Source organism: Aegilops tauschii, chromosome 5 (assembly GCF_002575655.3).
Source record: "Aegilops tauschii subsp. strangulata cultivar AL8/78 chromosome 5, Aet v6.0, whole genome shotgun sequence".
Lineage (NCBI taxonomy): Eukaryota > Viridiplantae > Streptophyta > Magnoliopsida > Poales > Poaceae > Aegilops > Aegilops tauschii.
In genome coordinates, this window is record NC_053039.3 from 434,819,854 (window position 1) to 434,829,915 (window position 10,062).

Consider the following 10,062-nt stretch of genomic DNA (forward strand, 5'->3'; position numbering starts at 1 on the left):
TGTTACTACAATTCTCTTTATATTTGTCAAACTGGTTTATTCGTGATTTAGGATAGTAACGATATTTGCAGAAGCTCCAACAGTTACTTCACATAAGAACTGTGACACGTTGTGTGTAACAGAAACGTTACCTATAAATACTCTCCTCCGCTCTTTGTTGGGATGATTACTCATTAGGATACTTCAGCGGAAGTGCTACACCATCCTGTTTGACTTGTAGACATCAGTGTTGCACGAGGGAGGAAGGGGGATTCCGGCACGAGGGAGGAAAGCTTCTCTGTGGAGCGACGAAAGAGTCGCACGAGGGAGGAAGGGGGACAATGAGAGGTAATAAAAAAGCCGGCCCAAATCGGGTCGAGGGGTGTGCGGCGCCTCGACAGTTCGACGCAGAATACTTTCAAATACTCCCTCCGTCCCAAAATTCTTGTCTTAAATTTGTCTAGATACGGATGTATCTAATACTAAAACATGACTTGATACATCCATATTAGACAAATCTAAGACAAGAATTTTGGGACGGAGGGAGTAGGATATTCCTAAACATACCACAAAATAGTGGAGGTCTTGGTCTTGGGCTGTTACAACTCGGCTCACGCGACCCAATGAAAATAAATGTGGCCCACGCGCTAGCGGCCCACGCGGCCCAACGAAAGCAAAAACTGATCTATCGGGCCTGTCTCAGCTGGGCCTCCAGTGTCTGGAAAGGGCAACGATATATTCCCCAATCCCCGGGATCCCCAACTAATTGGGGCGTGACAGCATCCTCCCCCACTTCCCCGGGAAACCGATTCTCCGGGATTCTGCTGGATTCTGCAGAGGTCCTTCCGTCGACGAATCCAGCGACGGCCGGTCAGCTTGTTTCGAAGGTATACCTTCTCCACCTCCGGTGGAATTTTTGGTTGATTGGATTGTCCGAGATCTAATTCAATATCTTTCTTCCTTGGTTGTATTTGGATTCTTCAACCCGCCCAGTTTCCTAGAGCGATTCCGGCCCCGTTTCTAGGGTTTTTTTTTTTGTGTCGATCTATTGTATAAGGATAGCCCTCCGTTTATTTAGCAACCATATCGATCCACTATTTCTTTGAGCAGATCAATCAGTGTTAGTTGAATTTTGTTCCTTGCTGTTCAGGCTGGCTTGGAAAGATCAATGACGAAAAACAAGCGACGGCTGATGAGAGGCGATGAAGAGCAACAACGCCCTTACAAAAGAGCAACTAGACCAAGTGAGAACATGCTGTTTCCCTTTTCCTGCAGCCACACATTCATAATAATAAAAACTGCGGTTATGTTAGCTCTACCACATATGATTTTATTTCAATTAACTAGCTTTGAATGGTCTCTCATTAGCAGGAGCCTTGAGTGAACTCAGTGAGCAAGTGGTTTCAAGATTGCGTAGGAGTGTTGTGTTCCTCGCTTCATTTGATGGTTGGTGATTATACTTACCGTTAATACTTGCTCATATTGCCTTTTTCCTAGTGACCAGCTATTCAGTCTACCCGTGCGACTCTCTCTCTGTACGTAGGTGACACCAAGTTACGCGAATGCACAGGCATATGCATTGAAACCTCGTGTTCAGATTCCGAAGCTACAATCCTGACATCGAGACGGTTGGTTCCACCTACTTGGCCTGCAAGTTTGACGGTAATTAACTATTTTCTCTGCTCCTTTGCTGCATTATTAATATATGCCAATATATACATGCTGCACTTGTAAAATCATTAATTCACCTTGCACCCATTTCAGATTAAAGTACGCCTTCCAAATGATCAGATTGTCACTGGGTGGATTGAGGATCCTGGGATATATGTTGATTTTTTCATTGTCAACATCAAGGAGGTGTCTAGAGTTGATGCCACAAGTCTTGACCGTGACATACAGTTTGAGCCTCATACGAAGGCAGCAGCTGTATGCCGCTGTTTCAGTTCTGGATTTTTAACAGTCACAAGCGGACTAAATCTTGCTTCCCCAACCAGTGAGACAATCGTAAGCACGTGCTGGATCCACAAGGTTAGCTGCTTTTGTACAGTTCAAATAACCAACTGTATGATGGTGTCTATGTGTCATTGTATGTATGCACTGACGCATTTATAGTTTCGGGCAATTATGAATTGCATTTTCTCTGTGTAACTTCATTGTCACTTTTGTGCTAGGCGGGAATTGGAGGTCCCCTTGTTGACTTTGATGGGAACTTTGTTGGGATGAACTCCTCCCGTACCAAAATGGAGAAGACTGCCTACGTGCGAAGGAAGCAAATTCTTCGATTCTTGGTGTTTCACGGGATGGTCAGGTATGTACACTTTCAGTATTGATGAATTGCCCTTCTCTCTTTGGCTTACTATATGCGTCTCTCTTACTGCATCCTATTCTACATATCCCTCCTATCTTTATTTGAGTTTGTGTGCAAGGTGTATCGTTCTCAAAGCCAAACAGCAGTCTGAGGTTTACGAGTTTATCCCAAAAACTGTCCCATTAGCTATTTTTGTACCCATATTTTTAGTTTCTTAAATTGTTTAGATCTGCACTTTACTAGATTAAGGTTGTTATTTCCATGCCTGTGCTATCTATGCTCGAACTTACAATTAAGAAGACTCATGGGGATTTTTTATAAAGATTTTCTTAAATTTCTCTGCTGTGAAATACCTGCACCTACTTCCTCCGTTTCTCATACAAGTCCTTTTAGAGATTTCAATACAAACTACATATGGATGTATATAGACATATTTTAGAGTGTAGATTCACTCATTTTGCTCTGTATGTAGTGTATATTGGAATCTCTAAAATGACATATTTAGGAATGGAGTATTTGGCTCTTGTTTAATAGCTCATCTTGTGTATGTGGTCTGCAATATCTTGCCTTTGTGGATTTATCACGGTGAGTTTTCTACGTTGAGCTGCAGTGTTAAGGAAGGGGTTGATGATGCTACACAAGCAAGAATCAACAGTGAGATGAAAGCAATTAGGCCAAGTGAGTCCATTTTTGCTTCCCTTTTCCTGAGTATTCATACTTGAACCGTTCTACTAACTATATCACACATGATTTTATCTCAATTAACTAGGTTTGGACGCTACCTCCATAGCGAGATTGAGTGAATCCAGAAAAGGTGCCTTGAGTGAGCAGGTACTTGCCAGATTAAGTAAGAGTGTTGCAGCGCTGGCCTCATTCCATGGTTGGTGATTATACTGATAATAATTCCTCATGTTACCTTGTTTCTGATGATCAGCTATTCAGTTTGCACGTATACTCTCCCTCTGCAGGTGATACCAAGTTACGCGAATGCACTGGCATATGCATTGAAAGCTCATGTCCTGGTGTTACAAGTTTCCTCACATCAATAAATTTGATTCCACTTACTTGGCGTGCAAGCAAGATCACTAAAAATTTGAAGGTAACTTTTTCTCTACTCCTTTCCTGGACTATTATGACCATTAATTCAGTACAGCCATTGACTTGTGCTCATTTCAGATTAAAGTACGCCTTCTGAATGATGAGACTGTCACTGGGTGGATAGCGGATCCTGAGATATATGTTGATTTTTTCATTGTCAACGTCGCTGGTGTTAATGCCACACATGTCAGTCTTGACCGGGACATGCAGTTTGAGCCTTATAGGAAGGTAGCAGCTGTATGTCGCAATTTCAATTCAGGACTATTAATGGACACAAGCGGAGTAGATCTTGCCTCTCCAAGTGCTCTACCTGATCAGACAATGTTCAGCACATGCCAGATCGACAAGGTGAGCTAGCGCTTTAGTTTGTATAGTGCATGTATTGCTTAATCTGCATTCTATCATTGTTGTGATGATGCATATTCTTAGTATCAGGCATTATAAATTGCATTTTTCATGCTTAACTTCATCCTCAATTTTGTGCTAGGTGGGGATTGGAGGCCCCCTTGTTGATTTTGATGGCAACTTCGTTGGGATGAACTGCTCCTGTACCAAAGAAAGAAAGACCCCCTATGTACGAAGGGCTGCAATTCTTCGATTCTTGGGGGTTAACGGGATGGTCAGGTATGCGCACTCTCAGTATTGATGAAGCACACACTTTGTTTGGCTTGTCAATGCTTCTCTCTTACTGCATCATATACTGCATCTCCCTCCCCTATTTCTATTTGACATTGTGTAAGGTGTATCATTCTCAAAGCCAAACAGCAGCTTCCGTGGTTTATGAATTTAATCCTAAGAAGTGTCCCATTAGCTATTCTGTACTTATGTGTTTTTTGGCATCTCTTGTTGCCCTGCATCTGTGACAATCTCTTCCTGTAGCCCAACAAGCTGCAGTTGCACTGTACTAGATTAAAGGTTGTTATTTCAATCCTGGCGCTAATCATATTTCTGCTACACTGTAAACCTAGATTTAAGATGACCAATGGAGAAATTGTTTAAGATTTTCTTAAATTTCTCTGCTGTGAAATATCTGCAACTATTTTGCTCCCTTCTTGTTCTATATTTGCCTTGTTATAGCTCATTTTGTGTATGGTCGATTTATCACAGTGAGTTTTCCACATTGTGCTGCAGTGTTAAGGACGTGGTTGATGATGCTACAAGAGCATTCCTCAAAACAATGGCGGAGCACCATGTTACAATATTCAAGGAGGTGAGCGAAATTATCTCATAGGATGTTGGCTGTAAGGCTAGTATGGTGCAGCCCTGGACCAAAGAGGCGTGGCTGTGCCCTTGAGACAGACGTCGAACCCCAAAGTCTCAATAGTGGTTCCTCCTTGTGTGGAGGTCTAACAATCCAAGCAAAAGACCAATCGAAGGTCTCAGCTCTAATTGGCTACATGGCCAAGCTGAACGACATCATCCAATTTTATGAGATATAAACGACCTAGCTGTTTGTACATAGCAAAAACATACTGACTAATTAGTAGTTTAGTACTAACATATGGTTCACTTATGTGGTTCACTTATGCCCTCACCTTGCATTAGGCAGCAATTTTTTTTTTTGGATAAACTAGGTGAATGCCCACTTGTTGCTATGGAATTCATAAAAATAAATGTAATCATGCATGTGGCACATCAGTTTCAGTCTCTGCAAATCCGCTGCCACAAAACTGACTTGGAGTTAGCAAAACAAGACAACGTAGTAGCATCAAAACTGTGAGGAATACTCATATGACATAATTAGCAAACAATAAAACAAGATGTGGAAATGGTGGATTGATGACCCCACTAGTCAGGAAGTTACTTTTTAGTGGAGGGCAGGTGTCGTGGAAGGAAGATGGACCGTCACCATCTAGTCTAATATGTCTAGGATTACAGATTGAAACTACAAGTGTACCCGTTACCCCTTGGCAGCCAATGTACATTGCACCCGTTTTGCTGAGTAGTTCCCTATGTTGCACATGCACACTTGAAAAACCCTGTTTATTTACCGAGTATTTTTAACTTGTGTATCATGCTAGAAAACCATATCATTAATCGTCTCGAAGATACATTCGACGAGGATATCTTGCATAATCCATGGAAAGGTGTTGTTTTAGAAATGAAGGGAAGTGATGGCTCTCTTCTGAAGAAAACTGCTTTCCAACTTGCTTCAGAATCAAGCAAAAGTCTTGCTTCAGAAATGAATCGAAGTGTTGTCTCACTTGCTTCATTCAATGGTGATGACTCTGTTACATAGTCTTTACAGTTTCATGTTTTAATTGATCATTGATTGATAACTGAAATAACTATCTCTGTAGGATTTGCAAAAAAATTTGCTTGCACAGGTGTATTTATAGAGTGCAATGCATGTTCTGCAACAATTCTGACTTCGGCAAGTTTGGTTAGAGTTCCGGGTGATGCACACATGATTGATGATACCTTGAGGGTTGTTACTGCTAATTGCTATTATTATTGTTATTATTATGTTTGCCTTCTCATTTTGGATACTGGTTAACATAACCTTATCATTGCAGATTGAAGTTTGCCTTCCAAATAAATTTCGAGTTGTAGGGATATTGAAGGGTTACAATTTACATTATAACGTTGCTCTTGTTGACATTATTGGATGCTGGGATCCTCATGCAATACAAATCAGTGGGCGTCCAGTTACCTCATCTATGGACGTAATAGCTGTAGGTTGTCTTTTTGCGTATCGCAAACTAATGGCTGTCGAGGGTAAGGTGTTGATTGGCAAACAAAGCAAGTTCGATTGTACAGAACTTTGTGTGTCCACCTGTAAAATCACCAAGGTATTTCTTGTGGACTTTCCCTGTACTCCCACTGTAAAGAATTATAAGAGTTCACTACATCTATCAACACCTTATATTTCTTTACGGACGGAGCAACTTTTAACATGGCAAACAATTATTAGCATTGGAATACTAACATAAGAAATCACTACATCTATCAAATGATATGTATCTAATCATTGTATGATGTTATTGTTGTTTTGCTAGGCTGGGATCGGGGGCCCTCTTATTGACACAGATGGGAATTTTGTTGGAATGAACTTTTATGATGAGGAAGAAACTCCGTTCCTGCCGAGGGATCTTATTTGCCGCCTCTTGTTGAACGTAAATAAGGAATGGTATGCCTTTTCTTAAGTAAGAAGTTTGTACGTTTTAGGAAATTTATCCTGTGAACATTGTTCAATCATTTTCACTTAAACATTATTGGGTTTGGGCTGATATAACAATGTGTATGTACTATGCAGTATGCACTTTGTGTGCCAAAGTGTATTACTATTCTCTGATGTGGTGATGTAATGGTGCATGATTTGGATAAATCAATTCATAGTTGTGTTCTGGTGTTATCTCTTATTATCATATACTTCATACTGTACTTGTCCTTGCCCTCATGGCTATCGCCTTCTCCTACTTTCTCTGTTTTTTTAAATGCATTAAGCTGATATGTCATTGGTTTAAAGTTACTCGGTTTCTTGGGGTAATTTTCTTTGGGTGTGCTTGCAGGGCTAGTGCAGATGATACTATTATGGAGTGTGACAAAAACAGGTAATCTTTCTTACACACCTTGAAACTATGAATATATTGTTTCAAATAAATTTATTCAGTAACTCGTATGCTTTTTGAAATGTTTGATAAACAACAGATGGTTGTTGCCTGGCGGGACACACAGAAATACTGATGGAAACAGGTATTCTTCCTGACACACGTTAATATTATGTATCTATACATTGTTTAAAATAGATTTCTTCATTGACTTGAACTTTTTTGCTCATGACAGATGGCCGTTGCCTAAGCCACGTCTTGTTGGTGTTAGAGATGTCTGCCTGTAGGATCAGACCATCAGATTCGGCAGTACAGCCTCAAGCGGGATTGCTTCCTTAAAAAGTGTGACCCATTAGTTAGTTTGCATGCGTTGCACTAAATGCAATCAATTTGTTTCCTACCAACTACTAATAATCAGGGCATATCAAATTGATTGGGCGCAATGCTGTGTGTTTTGCTTGTGACTTTCTTCCATACCATTTGTTTTCAGTCACTATTTCGGGTCTGCATTGTACACGTGAGCCTATGAAGTCTTTCCATGGGGAATGCACTTTGCTTTCATCTATTTTTTTTGGCTTCCATCTAGTTAGAATTTGTTTGGTAATGGAGATTCCTTCCGTAATGTTAGAACTTGTTGGACGCCGATAATTGCCACACATGTGGTGTATTCGACATGCGTCCACACACCGTGTATGATGTGAACAGGAGGTAGCCCACACGGGCTGTGTGTGGGCGGATATAGAATTGCCCACACGTGTGGGCGCGGCTGCTTCGTGCCACACGTCAACAAGTACTACTCATCTCCATCCCGTGCGTGTGGCACGAAGCAAAAATGCCCACACGTCTTGGCGCTACTACATTAGGTACACCACAGGATGATGATTTAGTTTCCATCCTGGTTGGCAGATGTAGTTATCCGGGATGGCAAATGTAGTTGTAAAAGCATGGCAACTCTATCTGTTTTGGTTAACTATAGTTGCCATGTCTAATTTATGGTAGTTGCCGCGTGTAATCAAACCGTAGTTGCCGTGTGTGATTAACTACTTACCACATATGGTCAAACAGTAGTTGCCATGTGTGTTTACCTAGTTGCCACGTGTGGTCCAACCATAGTTGCCGTGTGTGATTAACTACTTGCCACATATGGTCAAACAGTAGTTGTCATGTGTGTTTACCTAGTTGCCATGTGTGGTCCAACTATAGTTGCCATGTGTGTTTATCTGGTTGCCACGTATGCGCAACTGCAGTTGCCGTCTAGCAAAAAATCACAGTTGCCATGTGTGTTTACCTAGTTGCCACGTTCGTCTAATTGCAGTTGCCATCCACAACGTAGGAGTGTCGTGTGGGCGAAAAGTAGTTCGCCCACACGCGCATGAACTAGGTGACTGGCTGTGTGGGCAGAAACTAGTTCGTCCACACAGCGCAGCTGGCAAACAGCGTGGTGCTAGCGTGTGGGCAAACTCTTCAACACCCACACATCAGCCCCGTCCTACGTGACGCACAAAATTAACCTTTTCATGCCAAGATTCGTGCAAAAGGCACTGAACGATGATCAAGGCGTGTGGGCGAGTTGGGTAACGCCCATACGTGTGGGCGTTAGTGTTTCGGAACTTGTTTGCTTCAATCAGCCAAACAAATTGCGTCCATGGTAACTGATGACCGTTTCTATCAAGTTGATCGTATTTGTGTCTACTACGCAAACAAAAACATGCTTCAAGCGACTAGAAAATTATTTTGATTGTGCCATAAAAGAGCACTTAGCATGTTTAAAATTTGTTTTTGAAAGCAATGCTTTAAAAAGATTAGAATTTTCTTCTGGGGCAATTACTTCCATCTAGTTGATATTTGTGCATTGATCGATCACGCAAAGTGCTTACATGGCAATCGGCGGCCCATGAATATTGCTTCCGTTGTAACCAAAGATTGATTCGATTTAGAATATGATAGTTACAACAGGTCATAAGTTGGGACTTTGCTTCCAAAGAATTATGTTTTTAGGTCCAAAGAAATTGGAAACTTGCTTCCAAAGAATTTTGAACCTGCATCTTTAGAAAAAAAAGAGGATTTGCTTCCATACAACAAAAAGACGCATATGCTCAAAAATCCATTTCTGCACCCGAGCTCATCTGCACCCGCGCCGACGAAAAAAATCAAAACAAATACTAGAAATTTAAAAAATTCCAAATAAAATTTGTGTGGTAGAAAATTTGATGCGTGAGGCCCGCTCCAAATTTTAAGTCATTTGGACATATGAGTAGCTCTCAGCAAAAAATACAAGTTGGGGGTTTGTAAAAATGTTTACTGTTCATATACTGTTTTGGCCCGATTTGTCTTTTTGCTGAGAGCTGCTCATATGTCCAAATGACTCGAAATTTGGAGCGGGCATCACGCATCAAATTGTCTACCACACAAATTTTATTTGAAATTTTTTGAATTTGTTTTGAATTTTTACGATTTTTTTTCTAACCGGGTGCAGATGAGCCTGGGCACCAAAAACGCCCTACTCGCATATGCTCAGGTTTTGCATCGCCTGGCCACAATGGAGAACCCACCCCCAAAGATATACATTTTGCTTCTAAGAGCAACTCTAGCAGACCCCGCATTTTGCCGACCTGTAAAATATGTTTGCAGGTCGCACGGGGGTGGTTATGCAGGCCGAATTTTGCGGCGACAGACTAGTAACCGCAAACAAACCCCTAAATTTAAAAAAAAGTTGTTTCGCACGAGAAATTTAAGCAGCAGCTCGCCAGAGCTCGCTCGCATACATGGTTCTTCTTTGCATAATAAGTTCGTACACGCCACATACATACATAAAGGTTAGATATGCTCACAGGGCCTACGCTACCGCACCACTACAATAAAATTGAGCTCACCGGAGCTCCTGCGGTAGCTGCCCACCGGCGGCAATCAGTCGGAGTCGGAGGAGTCGGAGTCGAGGTCGATGTAGAGCTTCGCCTGCTCCGCCTTCATCACGCGCAGGTTGGCCTCCTTCGATGCGTGCGCCTGCGATGACGTGAGGCTCGTCTCGAGGAAGAGCCGCTCGTACTCGAGCTCGCTCCGGATGCGCTCTTCCATCTCCTCCTGATCCCTCGCCGACCGCTCGAGAACGACGCGCTCGAGGAGCTC

At 41.9% G+C, this 10,062-nt stretch overlaps 1 protein-coding gene across 1 annotated transcript; it reads left to right on the forward strand.

Moving 5' to 3' along the window:
* The first annotated feature begins 749 nt into the window (after nt 1–749).
* LOC109760204 (uncharacterized) lies at nt 750–7,501 on the forward strand. The gene is made up of 17 exons (XM_040390693.2): nt 750–866; nt 1,130–1,223; nt 1,351–1,425; nt 1,523–1,641; nt 1,744–2,007; nt 2,151–2,287; nt 2,898–2,965; nt 3,057–3,167; nt 3,256–3,386; nt 3,464–3,733; nt 3,873–4,009; nt 4,517–4,595; nt 5,902–6,177; nt 6,385–6,515; nt 6,898–6,939; nt 7,037–7,081; nt 7,172–7,501. Exons 2-17 carry the CDS (start codon nt 1,148–1,150, stop codon nt 7,221–7,223), a joined length of 2,013 nt encoding a protein of 670 aa, XP_040246627.1. The 5' UTR covers nt 750–866; nt 1,130–1,147; the 3' UTR covers nt 7,224–7,501.
* Nucleotides 7,502–10,062: the final 2,561 nt, after the last annotated feature.

Bases quoted from the DNA above. Each gene is read 5' to 3' on its own strand.
- LOC109760204 (XM_040390693.2), top strand. From the start codon at position 1,148: ATGACGAAAAACAAGCGACGGCTGATGAGAGGCGATGAAGAGCAACAA. The intron at 2,008-2,150 runs GTTAGCTGCTTT...CTTTTGTGCTAG, and splicing joins GCACGTGCTGGATCCACAAG to GCGGGAATTGGAGGTCCCCT. The intron at 3,387-3,463 runs GTAACTTTTTCT...TGCTCATTTCAG, and splicing joins AGATCACTAAAAATTTGAAG to ATTAAAGTACGCCTTCTGAA.